The 23,700-nt window shown below is 38.5% G+C and overlaps 1 protein-coding gene across 1 annotated transcript in view; it reads right to left on the reverse strand.

Annotated features, from left to right (window-relative positions):
* The window catches only part of GLTSCR1L (GLTSCR1-like), a 33,671-nt gene that overhangs the window by 1,998 nt on the left and 7,973 nt on the right, over positions 1 to 23,700 (reverse strand). Inside the window, exons 2-10 of the mRNA XM_010004949.1 lie at positions 15,101 to 15,149; positions 12,278 to 12,326; positions 12,127 to 12,195; positions 7,561 to 9,252; positions 5,683 to 5,782; positions 4,336 to 4,433; positions 2,534 to 2,595; positions 2,274 to 2,419; positions 2,029 to 2,123 (exon numbers count right to left, since the gene is read on the reverse strand). Coding sequence (XP_010003251.1) covers positions 2,029 to 2,123; positions 2,274 to 2,419; positions 2,534 to 2,595; positions 4,336 to 4,433; positions 5,683 to 5,782; positions 7,561 to 9,252; positions 12,127 to 12,195; positions 12,278 to 12,326; positions 15,101 to 15,144 — 2,355 coding nt within the window. The 5' untranslated portion in view covers positions 15,145 to 15,149. The remainder of the gene's footprint in view (positions 1 to 2,028; positions 2,124 to 2,273; positions 2,420 to 2,533; positions 2,596 to 4,335; positions 4,434 to 5,682; positions 5,783 to 7,560; positions 9,253 to 12,126; positions 12,196 to 12,277; positions 12,327 to 15,100; positions 15,150 to 23,700) is intronic.

Raw genomic sequence — 23,700 nt, forward strand, 5'->3', positions numbered from 1 at the left:
GGGAAAGAGAAAAAAAATAAAACTAAAAAAATCTCCACAGTTACTCATACATTGGTACCAAATCAAAACATTTACAGCTTCACTACCCTTCAGAGAAAAGGAACATATTTCATCAGGTATTTGTGGAGAATGCTCGCAATTCCACAGCATCTTCAAAGATCTTGGCTGTGACCCCAACCACTACTGTAACTCAAACATAAAATACAATTCACATGTCATGGTACATTTTGTTAAAGATTTTAAAATAAGGAATTACTATTCCAATTGGAAGAACCGTAACTTTTCAGGACTGGGTATGTTTATCATTCCACCACGATGATTTAAATGATACAGTATCTTTCTCCTTTAGAGATCAAGCCAGCAAAAATCCTGCAATGGGACCACCCTATCATATTGTTTATTCCCTGCACTTCTCTCCCATCCTTCTACCTAGTTGGTGCTGAGTTGCATTTTGCTGATGATGCCTTCAAGCCAGGTGGATCTATCCACCACAGAAGGAAGTTCACTGGATACTAAGTCATAACACAGGCAACTAGTTGCAAATGACTGAATGGGATTTATCATACAACATATCAGATGCTAAAAGAACAGATTTTAACCTCCAACCCCTCTCTGCACCTGCAATTACTTGCAAATATTTGGTTAGTATCTTTTTCAGGGGACTTGCTAGATTCCAAAAGCATATTAATTCTAACACTTATATTATGTATTCCTGTCTCTAAAGGAGAGTGATTTAAATGTCTGTTATACTAAAATTGAATACTTTTCCAGGCTTGAAAACTAGCATGTCTGAAGCCATGATGACATTTCCTGATGCTTGTAAAACAAATTCCTAAAGTAACTCGGTCAGTTTTCTTCTGTGCCTGGGAATGTGAAAGCACTTAAATCAGGAACACTTCCGATCTGAGACTCCACCTAGATTCTAAGGAGAAGTAATGATTTCCTAAATTGTAGTATGACAATTAGAACACGGCTGAAGGCCTCTGAATGTTCAACTCTCTTTCAGGCTCTATCACCCACAATAATATACAGAAATCACCTGACTACCACAGTCTGTTCAGCACAAAAGCGAAAGTTTAAGCAGAGAACAGATCATGTGTCTTCAACATCTATGGAACTTCTTCACAGAACAGCACCCTTACTTGGGTGGTATGTGAAATGCAAACTCAACACATTTCACTGATTTTATTATTTGTGCACACTTAAAAAATGCAGATTAGCCACTGAAATTACTGGTGCAATAACAAATATACTGGCTATGTGTCCTGGGCTGCATCAAAAGAAGTGTGCCAACAGGCAGAGGGAAATGATTCTGCCCCTCTACTCTGCACTTGTGAGACCCCCCCTGGAGTACTGTGTCCAGTTCTGGAGCCCCCAACATAAGAAGGACATGGAGCTCCTGAAGAGAGTCCAGAGGAGGGCCACGAAGATGATTAGAGGGCTGGAGCACCTCTGCTACAACGACAGGCTGAAAGAGTTGGGGTTGCTCAGACTGGAGAAGAGAAGGCTCCAGGGAAACCTCATAGCAGCCTTTCAGTACTTGAAGGGGGCCTACAGGAAAGCTGGGAAGGGGCTTTTTAAAAGGGCATGTAGCAAGAGGACAAGGGGCAATGGATTAAAACTGGAATAAGGAAGATTTAGGTTAGACATTAGGAAGAAATTCTTTAGTGTGAGGCTGGTGAGACACTGGCATAGGTTGCCCAGGAAAGCTGTGGATGCCCTCTCGCTGGAGGTGCTAAAGGCCATGTTAGATGGGGCTTTGAGCAACCTGATGTAGTGGGAGGTGTCCCTGCCCATCCAAGGGAGGTGGAACTAGATGATCTTTTAAGTTCACCTCCAACTCAAACCATTCTATGATTCTATATATGAATCTTTAAAATCTTCATATATTTATCTCCTTCAAAAGGCAATAAATAGTATCAACAAAATTAACTGTAATGCTAGCTCTCACCTTCCTGTAGATGTTTGAGTTTAACAGACTGAATCACATTCTATAAATATAAATTGTGCATGGGTTATACACCTTACCATTGCATCTTCTATAAGCAAACATCTGTATTTGTTTAGCATAGCCTGTGTCCTCTTCAGGAGCTGTGTAGCTACAGATTCAAATTCACCATCCACTAGAAAGACAAGAATATACTTTCAATTACTCTTCTTCAGTAACCTGCACAAATTCTGAAGTGTTCCCTTTCTTATTGCTCTAATTTACATAAATAATTATGTCAATATATTTATTACAAACTAATTGCCAATTTTAAAAAGAAAATTACCTTTTCTTAAGTCTTCTTCTGTTGGCAGTGATCCCTGGCACACATGGTATGAAAGAAGTCTCTGAACTGCATCATTTAATGATCTAAACCGACTTTTATCTGGTGTCACAGCATGCATCTGATCCTTCTGTAATTGTTGTAGAATACTACAAGGAATATTAATTAAATATAATTAACACATACTCTAACACCAACAAAAACTAAAAAGAAAGGAAGGTTAGAGGAAATGTCTGCAGCAATATTACAAAAGAATTACTTACAAAGCTCCTTTAGTTAGCTGTTTGGCAGCAGGCCTTTTCTGTCCAACTAAATGACCATCCACCTAAGTTTAAAATAAAAGACAAATTATAATATATCCCCTCCTTTGCAAAGTAAGTTTCAGAATCAATTTCTGCCAATTTAGTATATCACCAATACCACTGTAAACACCATAGAAGTATTAACACTTTCAAATAGCTGCTATTTCCACAGGGCACTGCAGCAACAAAATACAGAAGCCACTTCTCTCACATAAACCAAAGGTCTGAAACGCTGTTTGCAGACAAATTTCACTCTAGTCCATACACATGCTTCACTAGGAAAAAGGCTGGTCAAATTCAGCAGGTGAAATGAAGAAAAAGTACTATTAAAAACTTTTCCAAAGAAATCTGCTCTCAAGAACTGTCTCTGCAGTTTTCAGCTGATGTCATCTTGGTTGATTGGGATGGACTAGAGTACTTGTCAGAAAAGCAGGCTAAGGTTGCCTACTTGGATTCTCAAAAGCTGCGATGGCTAGGGTGGGGGGTGAAAGTTGTTTTGGGAATTCTGTTTCAGTGTCAGTTCTATAGATATACCCATGAGGTAGATCTCTATCACCTCCTTTCCTTAGACATTTATGAAGTCAAGGTTTTTCAAGAGAACACTGTCCAAAGATGTGAAGCTCTCCTGTATGAGAGGCACTACTGCAATCCAAGTATTCTCCCAAATAAGCCATTCTGGACCGAAGAGTCTTTGTTTAATAAGAAGTTGTTGGGTTTTTTTCAGTCAACTAGTCTTACTAATGAAATGGGTCACAGTGCAAAAGATACTTATCATCTCAAGTAAGATTGCATTGAAACTCTAAGTAACACTGAAACTCTTTTGAACATGGTTAGAAGGAACAAAACAGCATGTGATACCGAGCATTTATCTTAGTCAAGTAGGTGCAGTAGGACACAGGAACCCTATAATGCTACTTGCTAGCCAAAAACCCTCTACCTTCAAGAGCATAAGAAGTATTTGGCACCACATCTGACCAACAATTACAAAACCAGGCTTTAGCTGTAATACAGCACTACTGTGAGCATCTTCTGGTCTACTTGTACACTAGTAAGGGAAAACATTCATGAATTACTACACTGACAAATACATTTACAGCAAGGAAGAAAAAATTCTAAATCAGATCCTCCCTTGTTTTATTCCATGACTTTGTAGTTTAGTTCCATCAACAACGAAGACAATGCTTTCAAGCCTACATCAAAACCTCACTTCTTGCCATCAGCTACTCAGTTCAGGCCTCCTCCCTCCAGTTCTTGTACTCCCTCTCCGAAAGAGCTAGCCTTCCTTTTCAGTCCCAAACCCCAGATGTATTGTTAAATTTTTGTACATAGCTGCCATATACAGAACTTCTGGTGGTAAAAAAGATAATGCAGTAGAGTAAAGCAGACAAAGACCAGATGGGATTCTTCTGCTACTTCTCACAAACCAACTCCATGCAGTTAGATAATAGTTGAATTTGTAGGAAGTGTTGGTAAGAGTAGATCTAACTTACATTCAGCTCAATGAAGAATTGCTATGTCACATGAAATTATCTTCAGAAAACAGTAAAGTCTTATTGAATCAAATCTCAAAGCAGCATTCTAAGTAACAATTTGCAAAATACTCAATAATTATTATAAGGTAGAATCTGACAAGCCTGAGTGATTTCATATACTCTAAAGAAAACCAGCAAGGACTCCTAGATTATCAAGATGGAGTTGAAACATCCCCAACTTCACTAAAATTTTAAGGGAAAAGAACACATACAAATAAAAGTATTCTCTACCTGAATACTCTGTTGAACTGATGATGTTCCTATTACTTTTTCTTGCAGCTGTGCTGTTCCTAGAGATTGCTGTATGACTTTTCCTCCAGCATCCTGTCCTATAAAAATAGGTTAAAAAGACCTGTCATCCAAAGAAATAACAGCATAACATCATGTACCTATCCTGAACATTTTTCTTGAGTTTTTAGCTCTTAGGGAGAAATATACGGTCTTATGCTTAAAAACATTAATGCAACTAGCTTGTGGAGAAAAAAATTGAAAGGAAATGATACTTGCTTCTGCAGACTACAAAAATCCTCAGATATAAATCACCTCCTACCATAGCACTGAAATGTAAGAAAACATTCAAGTACCGTAAGTACAGTGGCCCAACAATTTACAGAAAACCATATGGTGTATTTTATCAAGCTTTTCAATACTAACCGTTCCTCAAGATATAAAGCAAATTTTTCTAGAGCTCCTGAAAAAATTTAGACAGCAGGCACAATAATTTTTTTTCTACACTTTCTACATGATCAGACTTCCTCCAAATGCCTTGCTGAAGAATTCAAACAGCATCTTATCAGCCATGCTACATTACAACCAACACAAACAGGATTTCTTTATAATTTTTTTCCACACACAAAAAATCCCCATACTGTGCTGATTGTTGAGAATTGCCTGGACAGCTTGCACATAACAGTACACAAGGAAAAATAAAGCAGGTAGATAACGGGACCTTATTCAAAAAGGTTACTTACATTCAAAGAGAACATGAAGATTACTGTATTTCTCTGGGGTTTAATATACTGGTTTTGTTCTTTTAGTAGCATGGTGCTGCTTGAAAAGCCCAATATTTTGCTACGCACAATGTGTTAACTATTCTAACCAGAAGTGACACATTCAAAACCAAACTGGGTGACGACAGCCTGCACAAAACCTTGTAATGGCTACTTTTCTTTCCTCTGTATCTGAAGTAGCCATCACAACACAGTCTAGAAGTTTCATAGAATTTTTAGCAGATGTCCATATTTTGAAAATTACTTATTTCTATTTTCCTAAGCTGAAAAAAAAAATAAACAAGAAAAATTAAAGAAGGCACAACTTTGGATCTCCTAGAGGGGAGAAATAATTGCTTATGGTAAAGATTCAACTTTTCAGTCTACAAAATTAAGTGCTGTGCGTTGGGAAAAATAAAAGCACATATTCAATACTGAAAAACTTAGTCTGAATTATTCTAAAAATAAAATTCTTATGACTTTTAGGACCCTGTGTAAGCTATCAATGCAAATCTGACACAATGCAGAAGAAAAAATTGCTGTTGCTGGAGAAAATTAGGAAAATGATTTTAAAAAGACCTTAGTTGACCTGATAGTGTGTTGCTCAGAAGACTTGTTAGCTGAGGCTGTCTCAAATTATCCTGTGTCTTCAATGCAGAAACTGGTGATGTCTGGTTCATAGCTTTTTTCTGTACCACATACATTAAAAAAAAAACAAACAACAAACCACAGTCAAAAACTTACTGAAAGCTTTAAAAAACAGAGGAAAAAAGCAAATAAGGCAACTAAAATTCAGCTCTATGCATCTTTTTTCAACCTCAAATTTTTAAGTGGTCAAATTTCAGATATCTCCATACCTCCCAAGTTCAAGAATTTTACAAAACTAAATCAGAGAGGAATAGAAATAGCACTGACAGTAGAAATATGCCCCAGTTGTACTTTGGAAGACCCATGACCTATCACTCCAAGTGGCCCTCAGCAAGCTCAGCTTTTTATAGTCTCAAAACTGCAAGATGACTTAATAAGCTGCCTCCACAACAAAAAAAAACACAGTGTAACAAACTGTCCAGTGTCTAGCAACTATATGATACACAGTTTACAATACAGTACAATATTTAAAATGCAAGTAGAAACTGGAAAGATTCTGGTAAACAGCAGAATTTGTTCTGTTGTTCCCATTTTCCACTCCTAAATTTCAGCATAAAAACAAAATAATTTTTTACAGCAATACAAGATACTACACTTTTGGAACTCCTGAAACTCACTGACCCAGCATATATCCTACAAATGGGAAGATGTAGACACATGAAGAAAATCAGACAGGCCTCAAATTACTTATCTCCAAATAAAATGTTACAACCTGTGCTAGTGGTTTTAGCAAAGACTCAAAAAGTGGTTCTACAACATGTTGACCCTTATTTCCTAAATACACATTATTTTCTAAGACCATTTTGGTCTTTGTTAAAAAACATCCATTAGACGTTTGGGAAAAGAGAAAGATCTATGATAACTGGTGCAAATGTATGCTGAGATGGTTATTATCAGTATTTTATAATGACCTAAGAAAACAAACAAAAGCAAAAAAAGGACAGAAGTGGAGTTACAGCTTGTTGCTAACTGTGTGACAAGTGAGTTAAATATTTCACTTGTGAAAACATACAAACTCGAGTTTAATAAATACTGCAGCTACACCAAATGGACCAAAAAAAAAAAAAAAAAAAAGACCAGTAGTCACCTTTAAAGTAAATCCTTAAATATTTTTTTTATTACTACTAAGTAGACCTCTTCTTAGTGAAAGCATTTGTTAAATGTTAAGTTTTGGAAACTGCTTTCAAAGGTATTATCTCTTAAGGTACCTGAGAAAAATCTCTTCCCTCATCTTTGCTTCAAATTTGAAAGCTTCTAACAGACACACAAAACTACAGTGTGCAAAAAGCCAAAAAGATAAAGTTTGAACAGATTAATTTTGTATGGTAAACAACAAGAAACCCAATAAATGTTTCCATCTCTAATTTGAATAGGTCAAACCTTGAAAACACAGGCACAGTTTTTGTGAGATCAAAAAGACATCTAAGTGCTAAGACTGTACCCTAGCCTTTACATCTAGCTCCCATGGTAAGATTTTCAGAAAAGCTCACAGTTTTTCTAACCTTACAATGTCTATTCCTTTAAATGGAAGCAGAAATAGATCAGTGCAAAGCAGTTGTGAAAATATTACTTTAAATCACCAATAAGATCTTCTGAATTAAGGCAAGTAACAGACTCATTCACTCAGGGATAGATTTTAGAAAATACCCAGTGAAATTCTGTCTCTGGGTTACAGTAATTTTCAGCATTTCCACAGCATTTGTAATAAACTAGAAAAATTAACATTCTCTGTATTAACACCGACTTAATACTTAGCTAACCAGACTTTAGCATAGATTAGAAGTATTTCTTTGGCTACATTCTCAAACAGCTTTCGTACCTGACCAAAGGCAAACTGTTGCTGTGTTACTCCAACTGACGTGTGACTAAAGGTGCTGATGGACTTGGCAGAGGATGCTGGAAGACGATGTGATGCACTGACTGGAACTTGAGTTCTGTTCTGTGTGAGCTGATCTCCTGTAAAATTTCCTCCTGATGCGACAGACTGAACGGATGCTCCCAAGCTAGGATGTACTGAACCAGAAGAGCTTGCAACAGCAAATCGATTGGATGCAGACATGTTTGAGACTGCAGACTGCCCAGGTGACATTGTAGTAAAACTTGATCTACCTTGAGAAACATTAGCTTGACTGGGTGACAAATGCACCGCCGCTGGCGATGCCTGCTGCAGTGGCACTTGTCCACCAACAATTTGTGAAGTTCCATGATTTACTACAACTTGGTTTCCAGGAGCTGTGAATGTCTGGCCAGAGACAAGCTGAACAGCTGTGTTCTGATTATTCAGCATCTGTCCTGAATACGACTGGTTGGTTCTTAGCATGTTTGAAGAGTTCCTGTTGAGCATTACGTGCTCAGCAGACACTTGGCTAGGAACCAGCTGGGAAGGCTGAGTCTGAAGAAGCTGTCCATTTATGGCCTGGACATGATGAACTGAATTAGAATTAACAGGCAAACTTGTAGGTATGAGAAACTGGTTTTGAGGTGCATGAGGCTGTCCCATAGGAGAATGGATAACAATACTACCTCCAGCATTACTAACTGTCTGAGGTGTAACTGATTTTCTTGTATTTTGTTGATTAACAATATTAACAGACATATGAGGACCAACTACTGAACTCTGAGGTGAGTTTGCAGAAGCAAACGGAATCCCTTGCTGTACATGATGTTGCTGTATTCCCAAGTTATTCACATTGTAAGCAGTCTGCTGACCCATCTGGATAGGCTTTGGTTGGATATTAATGGGAACTTTGTTAGAGTTTGGTGCCAAACCCCTTTGAATGATGATATTATGAACAGGCAATGACGTCTGAAAATTTGTGCTGTTAAATGGAACGGTTACAGGTTGTGCTACTGGACTTGAATTTGAATTACCAAACAGTGAATTACCATTTGGAGTTTGTCTATGAACCAAGAGGCCACTACTCATGTTTGCAGGTGTTTGCTGACCATTGCCTTTCAGTATTATCTGAGATCCATCAATGTTATTAATGGTCATCATGGAAGGCTGATTACTAAATGAACCAATTAGCTGTATCTGCCCAGAACCACTAATCTGGCTGCTATTAGACAAATGCTGGCTGGGAACACTAATTCCAACATGTTGCATAAAGCCATGTTGCACACCGACTGTATTGCTTGCAAATGATGCTCCAACAGGTTGCTGTACCACTTGAGTAACTCCTATGGGTTGCAACGTCTGACCTGAGTAATTAGAAACATTAGAAGCCTGAGTAAAGGATGCTGATGAAGAAGGATGAAGCTGAGCTTGTGCAAACTGTTGGCTAGAACCTACACTGGCATCCAAATATGCCTCTTCTGCCAAAGTCTGTTCAGTAATGTTGGCCTCCTGCAAGGACTTCTGAAGAATATCAAAAGGCTGATCCTCAGTAAGATCAGGTAAAGGAGAAGATACAAGTTCATCTTCAAGAAACTGAAGGCTACTGGACAGCTGCAGTCCATCACTAGGCCCCTCTCCAAGCTGACCTTTTACAGATGACTTAGGATCAGTGTTCTGAAATGCAAAACAAGAAATTAGTGAATTTCAGAAATTGCAAGCTCTACTTTGTTTCCCCACTAAGCTTCTCTTCATGCAAGAAAACTTTCTTTAGAAAATTTTATTATTTGCATAGTATGTATATAAGGTGACATGCATCCCATACAGAGGGTCAGCATATAACATGTGCATCCTTTACGTCCCACTCATGCCCTCGTAACAGACTGCTGGAGACACTATTTTCAAGCCTCCCAATTCCACAGCACTCAGCTCTGCAGATGCACTTTTTCAAGAGGATGTGACATGCTCTTGAAGTACCATTTTCCTTTTCACAAGCTGAGCACAGCACAGACAAAAGGATAAAGGAAAGGAGGAAAGGAGGAGTGAAAAGATCTCCACTGTAGCTCCATTTGGGGCAAGGTTTCAGCAGCAACAACAGTAGCAGGGAAAAGGCTGGAGAAAGTGCTCTGAGGAGTCACTGACTTCCTCCACCAAATGAGAGCCATCTCCAAATTCCTATCAGCATTTCTATAGTGACACAGTGCAAACTAGTGACCATTTCACTAAGGTAAGGAATTACAATAATTTTTTGTTTAGAAAAAAATCAGAAACAAAGCAGTAAGGAAAACAACGCTAGAGACTCTGTGGTTTATGCTAGTAAAAAGGATAAGGAGAACTGTAATAGGTGAGCTTACAGCAAATAGTAAGTACCACCTTCAATGAAAAAATCCTTCATATCTATATCCATAAAAATATTGTGATCTGCTTGACTCTGGACTACTGATTTCCAAAAACAAAGCCATGTCCAGAATCTCTAGACAACACAAGTATCAGGTTTATACAGGTGGAATGACAAATTTTAATACATAATACATAAAGCATAGTTTTTAATTAAAACAGAATACACCTTTCTGAATTGCAAAAATTGCATCCAAGTACTCAAAAACCACATCCCATTTCATTTTAGGGCAGGACAAATGCAAAATGTGGTGTGAAATCAAGAGTCACATTCGTATTTTGAGCCTTTACTCCTTGAAGGTCATAGAAGCTTGTTTTCACTTCATACAAAGTGTGTGAAGATGCTGCAAGCTACAATTATCACATGCTCTTAAAATTCAATACAATATTTTCAAAACACAATGATAAAATTACGTTTTGTTTTTAACATACAAGTGAACCAAAGAAATTCAACTAGTGCTTAAATGTCTTGATGTCTGCACCTCATAAACATTTAAAATTACAAATCGGGTTCTTAACTGTACATAGGCGCAGTTAGGGCATGAACAGGACTCACAATATCAGGTTTTGTGGAGAATTCCCTATTGCATCTGTAAGTTGTTTCCAGTGCTGATGTCCAATCTGAAATCTTTCACAACTGTGTAACTTGGAGGGCTCCAGCTAATGCTATTCCAGTTAGTACTAACAATGCAACTAATATTAATAATAGCAATAGTAACATTATATAGAATTACATACAATCAAGATTAATAGAGCTTGAAACTCTCCCACTAGAATGAAGAATCCTAAATTTCATCCCCTGCTCCCAGGACTGTTCGAAATCCAAAACCAACTTTATGTGGAAACAGGGACTTGCCAATTTAACATCTCAATCACTGCTCCCAGATTCAGAATAGTCATACAAAACACCACACTAATTTCAACAAGACATTAGTGCCACTGCAACTTCATGAATCTGCTTAACGATTAAGACTCTTATTGTCACTGGCTCCATGAATATTCTGCTCTCTTAAACTGTTACAGTGTACTACAATAGGAAGGTGGAAGGTAACTGAGCAATGGCTAATCCTCTTCATGAGGGTTGTAACCAACACTGACAATCCCCTCAGGGAAACCAACCTGCAACCAGTGGTGGTATGCAATCATTCCACTCAAGGGGGGAGAGGGGAAAAGCTCAAGTGTGGGCACTACATTCTCACCCTTCAGTCGGCAGAAACTTAAGTCTTTTTTGTGTGAGGTGTTGGCTGAGCATGCTTACCAGCTAAGGCACTGAACCCTTGACACTGAAAAAATCTGTAAACTCTGCCACTGAAAGGCATGAGATGGGACATCAAGACAGTCAATCCTACTTCATGGTAGCAATTCTGAATACATACAAAAACTGAACTTTCGGGTTCTGCAAAAACTTTGATTATTAAAAACTCTGATGCTTTTAAGTTTTCAGGTATCTTATGCTATAAGCAAGGTCTCTGAAACCATCTATTTATATTTTAGATACCTCTTGGTCTTTCACAATGCACTAGAGCAGATCAGCTTTGGCTTGATCTCCGAGGACAGAGATTCCACAGCCTCACTGGGTAAAACTTGGTCCAGCACTACAGTATGCTCCTGGCCAAAATAGAACACTGAACACTACTTGCACCACCTAATGAACTTGAAGTGTCTTCCCTGACACTGAAGTTACAGGAATTAAACATACCTGTTCAGTCTAAGAAACAAAAGTGTCATTCATTAGTAGCTCAGATTCTATTTAGAAATATGAAACAAAACCATCCTAACATACCCAGAAAATGCATTACTTACTAACTTTTAGAGTCTACATTTGAGCACTGCTACATCTACAATTACTAAAATCACAAGTCCAGTTTACTGGAGAAAGTTACACTAGAGAACATTGTCACTGCTCAGCAAGCTGCTTTACACATTTACAAAACAGCACCCAACAATACAGCATCTTCTGATCAACTCCCCACTGAAAATCCAATGAAATACTGAAAATATTAACAGCATGAGATGGCTCTGTTTGGATCCAGAATTTTCATGCAAAAATGGTCAAAACACACATCTACCTCAGTGTTTTTATAAAAGTCAAGTAAAGCCATAACAGAAGCATGCAATTTCAATATAAATACAATTTATCTCCTGACCACTTACATTGGAGTTGGCGAAAATTGAATTTGAGTTGGCTACAGAATATTCTGCATTAGTCAAGTCTTCATTGCTCTGTTGAAAGACAAAAATCATGTTCAGAAATAATACACTCAATGAAGATTACACATGTTGAACGCAGAGGAATGCTACTTACAGATTTACTACTAGGTCCATGTAGAAAATAATTCAGCGCCTGTGGGTCCCTTAAGGGGGGGAAAAAACAAAGTTACCACTTTTTGAAAGCTCCTTCTATTTATGAGGCTAATTTAACTAAGACAGATACTGTATTAATGTAGATGAGGTCTATAGCAAAAACATTTCTTCCACTGACCCCAATGCAAAGCTGAAAGTTTTTATCATCTAAGCATCTGTTTCCACATCAGCAGTTTTCAGATGTTAATCGTATGTGTCCTTGTACCATGTACTTCAAGCAATAAAATGTGATCATCACAAAATTTTAGTTGCATTCTTCTTCCCTTCATGAGGGTATCACTCATACTCTCTTAAAACACACAGTATTTTACAACAGCACATAGCACAAACCCTAAGAAAAATACTACCACCAAATAACATGAGAACGCAAACAGGTACCATCTCTCCTACAGAAGTGAACTATAATGCCTGTTCAGCTAGTGTGCAAGTCACCAGGGTATTTAAAATCTGAATCTTTAACATGTTTTCTGCTACTCTTAATGTAAGTTAACACAAACTTCTGCTTGCCAGAGTAACAGTCCCTTCACTTGGAGAAAAAAATGGCATCTTTTCCAAGTGAAATCAACCTCAGAAATATTAAATACTATTAAATAAAATATCAGTGTATTTCCTTAACTTAGCACTATCACTGAATAAAATTCAGATTAAAAATGTGGTCTGGTAAAGTGAGTCTTGGAAATTCAACCAAATCTAACTGCACATACACAAACAGCAAAACACACTCAAAGGTTTAGTTACATGGCATTATTTTATTACAACTGTAGAGCATTTCCCAACACATCCATTAGCATGAAGACTAAAATGATATGGAAGTTTTTTAATTTGAAAACATCTTTATTGATTAACAAGTAATAATAACATTTTTGAGAAGCAAGAGATTCTCATGTAAAACAAATATTAATTCAGAACATGTCTCCTTCTCTCTTGATCATCCTAGAAAATAAAGAGAGCACAATTTAAAGATCTTTCATGTTTACAACAACTCTACTAAACAGACAAATGTACTTCTATTCCTCTTTTTTTCGCTTAAAAAATAAACTGCACTCATGTTTACAAAAGACATGCTAGACAGTACTTGGCATGGACTTTGCTGTACAATTATGCTTACAATGTAGAAGTGTTTATATATCTTTAGTAGATTATACTAAATTTTAAGAATTAAGGAGAACAGAACTTATACAGAGCTCTATCATGATTATGAGTGTTACTGATAAATAGCCAGACCATCTAATACTAGCTATGCTCACTGGCTTTAAATCACAAAAAATGCAATTAAAAATGAAGAACACTATCACCTTAAGTACTGTCTTTAGTAAGGGAAGGAATTTTAGATGGCACTTACCAAAATCAAACATCAGATACAAAAAAAATGCTGTTTTCCATTCTTCTAGATACTTAAGACAATAATTGCTGGCAGCAGAAGAAAACAAATTTTTCACATACTCATGTGTATAGAGGGCACTTCATTTTCCGAACCACCTGTGAACTTGTACCAGGATCCTTGTGATTCATGCTCATGGCAGAGCACTTAATTGTCCCATGCAGTCAACTATCATCTTTATGTTCTAAGCAGGACGTGTTTTCTTATGGTGACAATCAGTAACCTTGCACAGTGTACTTCACAGAACATAACTGTAAGCCATGACCAGCCATGCTTTTGCTACAGCAACCACAAAGTCATCCTCGTATTACAGCAGTCACTGTGCTGATATTTCATTTTTTTCTCAAGTTAAAGCTCTCACTGGTTTAGCTAGAAGCCTCAAATGCGTGAGAAAAGTAAAAGGTCTATTTATTCACTACACGGAAGACAGTAAAAAATTCTTGTATGAAATTGAGACGATCTATTACTAACTGTTACAAGACTGATGTCACACTAATTTCTCACAGAGTTTGAACAAAGTGTCGAACACAAAATGTTCCATTTTCTTCTTTGAAATGCATTATAGTATTTTATCCATTCTTGAATACTGACATAAATGTTAGCCAATGGAAGGTAACCTGTCACATACACAATCCACAAAAATCTTCCTCATGCTTCAGGGCTCCTAATTATTTTTGAGTTTCCCATATGGAATTATCAACCTCCAAATAAAACTGCTATAGAAACAAAAAAAACAACAACCAAAACAAAACCAAACACACAACCCAGGACCATGCAAAATCCCCAATTTTATTAAAATTAAATATGTTTGAGCAAAATGCTGATAAATGATTGTTTGTTGTGAACACTTAACAGTGCTGGGTAGCAATTCTGGTTTTCTAACATTTTAATATATGTAACATTTTAATACATGTTATTAGTAGAAATTAAATATTTATAATTGAGAAAAGAATAATTTCACTTTTCCCTTTAAAATACAACCACAGTGTCAACAAAATATCTTGTTCCACTAATCAAATATTTGAGGGGGTTTCTTAAATCCTAAAATACAGTTCTCTGCAATGAAGTTTATAACAATCTTAGTAAGGTGCTTCTACACTGACTTAATATTACCACAGCTGAGAAGATAATCCAACCTCCATGCACACTCATTCCTTGGCTTCTGCTGAGGAGAATGCCAGCAAGTAGACTGTCAGCATACACTGAGATTGAAGGCTTTGTGATACATGCATCACCACATGATGGAAGTGGAGCACAGCTATTCATTTCATTTGCAAGTCACCTAGTCTTGAGACAGTACTGAGATAGAATAGTCTTCTAGAAGATGATTTTGCAAAATTTTTTTCCCAATTTTTTTAAAAAAACTCATGAAGGAAAACTTACCCAATCAGATCAAGGAGACAGGATTCATCGTCGTCATCATCCATGACAACTAGAACAAAAAGGAAGAGGATGGATATTTGAGACATTATCAGACAGAACATTACTTTTGACAATAAAACCAATATAAAATATCTCAATGTTTTTTATCAAACAATCTATGAAGTTGACAGATGTCTGCTATTAGCAGAGTTCTTAAATTAACATGCACCTTCTACAGAAGTCCACTGATTTATCTCAAAATCAAATTCAGTCACAAGTACCAATATAAAAAATCCCATGCAATGTTTTATCATTTAGGGGTTTTTTTTAGAATTTTTAATTGGGGAAAGACAAAAGATTAACCAAACTAATTAAACAGATCTTCTATAGCTTAAAAAAACTCATAAAAAAATAAACACTGAATACAATCTCAAGACTCCAATTAAAATGCTTTTATAAGAATTTACTCCCAGATAAACCCCATGAGAGAATAAACAAACACTAGAGAACATACAAAGACTGTTAGAAATTAGTGGTTATAATATTGACCAGCCAAAAATGTAAACAAATTTAGGTGAGTATCATTATGGTGCTGTCACAGGCTAGGACCAAAACTAGCCAAGACACTGCGAAGCATGAAAAAGAACAGTTTTCTAGCAGACCTTTCTTAGCTATTGCTAGTGACTATATGGCCACTTCCAGTTTCTCACCAACACTACTACTCAGAAACGTACTTAAATTTGTGATTAATAGTACAGAGCTCTGACAATCCTTTTCTCAATGGGAGGGGAATTCATTTGCATTGGCCAAACTGAACGTTAAGCATCCATTCACTGGGTGCAGAGCATTTTTAGCCTCACAATATCATGACCACCAACTCTCTTAGGCACTGCCTACTCGGTCACATGCTACCTGTACCAAACACATCCCAGCACTCTTCCCTCTGGTTGTTGTTCTTTCAAAGCTTCTGTTACCTCCCCACTGTAACACTGAGAATGTCACCTGAGACTGTACCTTCTCCCTTTTCCCTGTCAGTAGCTCTCAGGACTACTTTATCCTTCCTTATTTCCCCTCTAAAGATCCTACCTAAACCATCAGTTCAATTATCAAATGATGCCAGCACTTCCTAAACCTCTTGGTACCCTGGCTTCCATTTAGTTATCCAATCTCATCTGCCCAGTATCTTCCAACCACATCAAACTGATCACTGCATTCCATACTTATTTTCTCAATTTCCTGTAAAAAGTCTGCTATCATACTGATCACTCAAATTTATTAACATAGTTTTGGCTTTAATTCATTTGGCTCTCTCTCTTAATTCTTGCCAAACAAAAACTTACTATCTCTGACTAGATCCATATGAATCATTCTTCAGGCTCTCCTTCATACAGATCTCCATAATGATTATGACAATGAAGGGACTGGACCATCTGTTACACAAGAAGATGAGAGTACCAGGGATGTTCTGCCTGGGAAATGGAAGGTTATGGGGGAGTCCTATCCCTATGTATAAATATTTAGTGGGAAGGTGTAAAAAAGACTAAGCCAAACTCTTCTCAGTGGTATCCAGTGAATGAAAAAGAGACAAGGGGCACAAATAAAAAAACCAAACCAAAGATTTATTTAAGCATAATAAAAAAACTTAAAGCAAACAAACAAACAACAAAAAACAAACAAGCAACAAAAAAAACCAACAAACTCCAGATTTGGTCTGATCTCCAGACCGTGCTTCCCACCTCAACTCTCCTGTGATTCTGTAAACTCTTTCCTGAATTTTTTCTATACTCCACTGATTCTGTAGTATCACCTCTCTGGGAGAACATGACAACAGAGCAAGACTACAGAGAACTATCTCAAATGTCGATAAAATCAGCATTCGTGAGGTGATTATGCAACTTAGGAAGAATAGTTTCTCCCATGATTCAGTATTACATCAGCTCACTGTTGCATACAGCCACCAGCACAAGCACTGATCTTGCAATTTAATACTAAGCAAGTAACAAGATATTTCATGTCAAAAAATTTAAATGTAAATGTGAATTGGTTAATGAAAGTAAAGATCAGCTCTATCAAAAGTCAACATGATCTTTGTTTTCACACTGCATGTCTACTTTTGAAAATCCCATCTCACGTCTATGGAAATAATAACCATGTTATTTAAATAAAATGTCCTTACTAATTTATCACAACCCAGCACAGATATTCCCTTATCTTAATATCAGCAAAGCCTCTACTGTTTTATTTCATACCCCTGCGTGCTGGTTTGGCAGGTTTTTTCGTAGTGTGGGAGGGGCCCCACAGGTGGCACTGGTAAGAAGCTGAGAAGCTCCCCCAGCTCCAAAGACAGTGAGACAATGGATGTGCCTCTGCGATTAACATACAAAAGAACTGATGTAAAACCAAATTAAAGCAAGCAGTCAGAAGGAGCTGTGCTGGAAAGGCGTACCTGTGCCCGCAGTTGGTGAGGAAGAAGGGGAAGAAGGTGCCCTATCAAAAGTTTCCCAGCAGCCCATGGCGAGATGTCAGGCTGTCCCCCTGCATTCACAGAGGAACATGGTGGAACATTCCCTGAACAGTCCCTGAACTTGGATTTGCTGCCAGTGGACTTGGATTATGCAGCTGTGGAACACCTGGCGCCAGGGGAAGTGACTGTTCCCGAAGCAGCCCATGACTCTGTGAGAAGCCCAGGCTGGAGCAGCTCCGGATCTCATGGGAAGGACTCATGAAGGAAAGGTTCATGGAGGACTCTGTCCCATGGGAGGGACCCTGTGGGGAAGCAGCAGAGGACTGTAAGGAATCCTTCTTCCTGAGGAGGAAGGAGTGGCAGGAAACAGCAGCCTGTGAAGAATCTAAACCTATTCCCCTTTCCACCTGTGCTGCTGGGGGGAAGGAGGGAGAGAAACCGGGAACAAAGGAATTTGGGCCCAGGAAGAAGGGAGAGGTGGGGGTAGGGTATTGAAGCACTGCTCTGTTTTGTCTGTGTCCTGTGTGCATTTCATTACTGTTAAATTATTTTCCCCAAGTTGAGTCTGTTTTGCCTGGAATTGTAAATTGTGAGCAAACCTTCCTTATCTCAATCAATGAGACTCTAGACAGCCTTTGTCCTCCCCATCCCAGTGTGTCTGCATGTGTGTGGTAAGAGGGTGAGAGTTGAGTGAGTGGCCATGTGGCTGCTTCTTTGTTGTCATGCTAGGCCCAAATCACAACACCCTGCTACTGCACTGATGAAACCAGTATCTACTTCAACTTAGGCCACATGTACTTGTGGAAGCCACACTACCTGTCCCTTTTGGGAAATAACTTCAATGCCCTTTAGAGCACAACCCAAAAGAGAATAAAACAAAAGATGAAAGCAAGAAAACTGACAAGGAAATCCCAGCTAGGCAGGCCAATCCTCTGGGGGCCTGTTATTACTTGGCCCTAAAGCCTCTGCCTCCCTTTCAACACTCTCACCTACTATAGAGCAAAGGCTAACAAAAGCGGAAGAAAGCAGTCCTGTGCCCCTTCTCATTCACTTTCCCTGAGTCAGCTCAAGGGTTTGAACAGTCACCTGGGACAGAAAACTGATCTGAAAAAATAATATTGATCTGCTTCAACTTGGATTAGCTTCTTGATTTAAATCTGACCTTCCACAGGTCTACAAGAGTGCTAGTGCCAGCACAAGGGAGAGAATAGGTATGTGAGAACTTGGTGGTTATGAACGGGGGAAGGCACCAGTGCTTCAGCCAACTTAAAGCAATTGTTGGACTGCTCATGTACAGCTACTATAGCTTCCACGCTCAGGACAGCTGCAGTACAGGCCACAGATCAATGGAAGAGATTACTCTCCTCTACTCAGCACTTCAGCTTCCATCTGAAATACTGTGTCCAGTTTTCACACACGCACACACACACTCTCTCTCTCTCCCTCCTCCTCCTTTAAAAGAAACACAGAGAAACTTGAGAGTCCAGCAGGGTGTCAATAAAATCCTGGAGGCACATGACACTAAGAAAGTCTAAGGGAACTACATTTCTTCAGCCTGGGCAACAGACATCTAATTTAGGCGCTACCCACAGCGTGCCATTAGCTGGAAGGGGCAGCAAGATGAGAAGAGCCAGTCTCTTCTCATCAATGAGTTGCAAGACACCAGGCCAAGAGCTAAAACATGCAACAGAGAAAATCCCAATTGGTTATTAAAAAAAAAAAAGTTCACAAACAAGAATGCTACCAAGAGGGTGGAATCACTCTCTTTGGAAATTTTCACAACTCACATGGCTCTGACCGATCTGTCCTAACTTCGAAACTAGTTCTGGCTACAGCAAAGAGCAGGGGCAGGTAACCTCCAGTGGACCCTTTGTCATGGTTTGGGCCCAATAGGACAACAAAGGAACAGCCCCATGGCCACTCATTTAACTCCCCCCTCACACACACTCTGGGATAAGGAGGACAAAGCTCATGGATCAAGACAAAGGACAAGGAGGGATCTTCACCAATTAAGGTCCTGAGCAAAACAGACTCAACCTGCAGAAAAAATTATTTAATTTCACAATAATCAAATGCACACAGGACACTGACAAAACAAAGAGCAGTGCTTGCATATGTTACCCCACCCCTCCTTTCCTCCTGGGCCCAAATCACTTTGCTCCCAGTTTCTCTCCCTCCTTCCCCCTAGGGGCACAGGGGTTTAGAGTCAGTTCACAGGCTGGTGGTTCCTGCTGCTCCTTCCTCCTCAGGAAAAAAAAGATTCCTTACAGTCCTTCCCTGCTTTCCCATGAGGTCCCTCCCATGGGAGAGAGTCCTCCACAAACTTCTCCTTCACAAGTCTGAAGCAAGTTACTCCAGCCTGGGCTTCCCACAGAGTCACAGGCTGCTTCAGGAACAAACTCCCTTGGTGCCGGGGTCTTCCAAAGCTGCATAATCAAGAGTCCACAGGCAGCAAATCCTCTGGCCACAAAATCCAAGTCCACTGGCCAACTTCACTCCTCCTGGCACCTTCAGGGAACGTTCCACCACGTTCCTCCATGAGTGCAGGGGCACAGCTGCCATCTCGCCATGGGCTGCCGGCAAACTGTTGCTTGGGCACCTTCTTCCCCACCAACCACAAGGGCCACTGCCCTCTCCAGTACATCTCTTCTTTAAGTGCTAGCTCTGCTCAGGTGTTATAACATTTCTTTCCTATGTTAATGGCAGAGGCATATCTATTGTCCCTCTAATGGCTCCTTGGCTGGCTTTGTAGCAGGAAGAGCTTCTCAGCTTCTTATTAAAGCCACTCCTGGGGCCCTTCCTCCAGTACCAATGATTCTGCAAAACCAGCACAGCCTACCAGCCTGTATTTTTAATCACCGTCCTGCACAATCCACAGGACCATGCAACACACACAGGGCCTACACCCCACACAGTCATTAAAACTGCAATTTTCCAGACAGACCAACTATTCATACATACTTCATATACTGTACATTATTTTTTTAACTTAAATAGGAGCATTCAAAACCACTGTAAATACTGGATTTTAAATTTGCTGAAGCTATATTCAAGATTGTAACAAAATAATTATTTTCATTTCTCAAAGTAATTTATAATATCATAAAACCTAAACACATCATTTCAAAGCAGCAAAATATTTTCATGTTTCGTAAAAAGCCCAAGATGGTAGGTAGTTTAGAAAAGTAACATTTTGAGCAGTAAATCCCAAAAGTATGACAGAGTCAACATCAAAACTTGGTCAGCCACAAGTAAATGCATTTATTTGCGAAACTGCTGTAAAAATCTACGGATTCTCAACTTCCGTGCAACCACATGGGATCAATTCCTGACTGGCAGCATGCTGGCCTTTGACTTCTGAGAGTAAATACTGACCTTTGAAAATCAATGCTTTTAAACAAGGTAATAACTTGCTGTCGTTACAGCTTCATAGTGGGAGATAATCAAACCTGCATACATACACAGCACCTGAAGCAACGACTGTTTGAGTTCCAAGATATGCCCACTAATCCTCACAAATCCAGTAAGACTTTGACACATCCAGTCAGCAGGACCTCTGACGACACCTCCTTCATGCTTTGTAACAGGTCTAACCTATCAAATCTTCTGTGCTGTCCTGTTGCTCTACACCCTTCTCTAGAATATTAATCTACAATCCCAGTATTAATAGTAACTTCACTATGGAGTATCTCAAGAGTATGTGGTCACTATAACAACAATCATCAGAACAACAAAAACAAACAAAATCAGTGCTACTGTAATAGCCACTGTAGAGAATGGTATTGCAGTGAACTGAGTGTGGTACATCAAATTTAGGACATTTTTAGCCCTCATATCCTTTTTGAATATAGATCTAAGATAACTCTACTAACCCAACACAAGCATCCAACCAAATAATTGCAGCAGTGTTACATGATTCCACACTGACTGCTGAGACAAAATGCCCAGAACTTAAGTCCTTCCCTCACACAAATTTCCACCATGACTCCCATTAATTTTCACAGTGCTAGTATTTTGCTCACTGTGCTTCTAAGCTAGGGGAAAAAAATAAATTAGATTTTACCACATATTTGGTAACATGTACCATTGAAGCAGTATGCACTTCAGATTGCTACGGTGCTCTAATTACTGCCTTATTTAAATTGTCAGTTCCCTCTTAGACTCCCAACAAACAGGCAGCCTTGGATTCATTGGAGGAAACCTACCTAGACAAGAACAACCAGACCTCATTTGCACTCTCTGCAACACAGGAGTGTAAGGAAGGAGTACAAACTCAAACCCTTATTACCATATATTTTACTTTAAAGTTTCAAGTCCATGCGACTTTTGAACAATGTCAATATTATGTCAATATTATCTTGCAAACTGGATGATTTTGCTTGTCTAACACACCAAGCATGTGTTTTTATTATGAACTCGAGAGCTGCACACCACATTAAGCCCTTTATTTACAATAAACTGATTTTTTGCACAGGCAGAATACCAAAAAAAACCCACAACAGTAAGCATATTTCCATTTCCCCTGCTCTCATTACTGTGAAAAATTATGTACAGCAAAGCAACGACAAAGTGTTTAATGGAAAATAGGTAAACGCTGAAAAACTTGATTTCAAGTTGAAACCTCACGCTCACATTTACTCAGGCAAAAACTAAGAAGGCATTATTATCATCATCATCATCATTATTATACAGTTGTCATTCCAGAACAACAAGAATAGGGAAGGAGAATTAATTTTTAAAATGTACTTTGTAAAAGCAATGACTTAACTAGTTGCTGGTAAACCAGAAAACCATGCTGTGCTTATATTCTACAGTATGTCATTACTGCTTACAAGTATTTCCAAGTAATCAACAAAAAGCAACTACTATACTGCTGCAAAATCTACCACAAATTGTGCTCTTAAAAAAAACCTAACAAAGTACAGAATTTGGGATTCTAACCTAGTAACACAATACAGAAGTGTGAACTTTCTATACATATGTATACGTGGTTTTATTCCAAGATTCTAAATCTGAGTAGTACTTTTAAGGTGAAATTATAATGTGTGAAATTAGCTGTGAACTGAATTTTATTATCAGCTGATGTTTCAAAAACACCTGCACACAACAGACTATGAAAATAAATTTCTTATTTTAATTACTCAGAAGAAAGATGCAAAACTCTACAAAAAACACTACTCTGAAAAACAGGAACTATTCAGTAGTCAGTTAATTAGCAACAAGAAAAGAAACACAAAAGTGCTGCCTCTCCTGAATTGCTAGGTGCAACATTATGCATCTTCCAAGGTTTCAAAGAACTGCAGGACATGAACACCTACGAGGATAGGGAAAGTCTACACAATTCTGAAGTACCAGCTCCACACATAGAAGGGCAACTAAAAAACATACTAAGGCTTTACAACAGGTTGTTTGTCCATCTCTTAAAATTGACTTCCCTTTAATATACCATTAAAAAAAAATCTTTGAGTTTGGCAATGTGATAACTTAACAAGCTTCCAAAAGCTAGTCATATTTTAATAACATTAAGACAACAAAAAAATTAAATGTGTGGTTCAATTGTTAACAGTATGTATGATTGTGAAGATTAATCCAGCTACAGTCAACCACACTGAGGATGTGTGTAAAGCCCCAGTAGAGCTGCCTAAAATATGGTTTCCTTCAGACGCACGTGTTCTGCCTCATACTTCTTGCAGAATTTTTTCCTACTGCATCCAGAGCTACTCTTGGCAACACCAAATCTTGAGAAGACTTTCATCTTGAAACAAATTTTTTAAACCACACAGAGCAAACCCAGAGTAACTCAAAGCCTCGAGGTTAGGATGCTTATCCACTCCATGGTAATCGCCGCGTTGAACACCCTGCTAAATCCACTTCCCCAGCAGTGACTATCCTCATCATTATGCTACAGCCTATTTTGGGTCCCAGCTTCTAAGCTGCTCTACTGCATACACAATTTGTCAGGAATTTTAGTATTCCTAAAACATTTTCAAAGGTCCTAGTTTCAACCTGTAAAAGGAGGGGTAACTTCAACAGTTCCTTGGTAAATAAATGCTCACCTTCCCTAAGTAATTTAGATGCTCTTAAGTATTTCTAGAAACCGCTGCACGCAATAACACAGGTTTTTAGCATACATTATCTGTGCAACACAATACTTCCA

Source organism: Chaetura pelagica, unplaced genomic scaffold (genome assembly GCF_000747805.2).
Source record: "Chaetura pelagica isolate M959 unplaced genomic scaffold, ChaPel_1.0 scaffold13, whole genome shotgun sequence".
Taxonomy (NCBI): Eukaryota; Metazoa; Chordata; class Aves; order Apodiformes; family Apodidae; genus Chaetura; species Chaetura pelagica.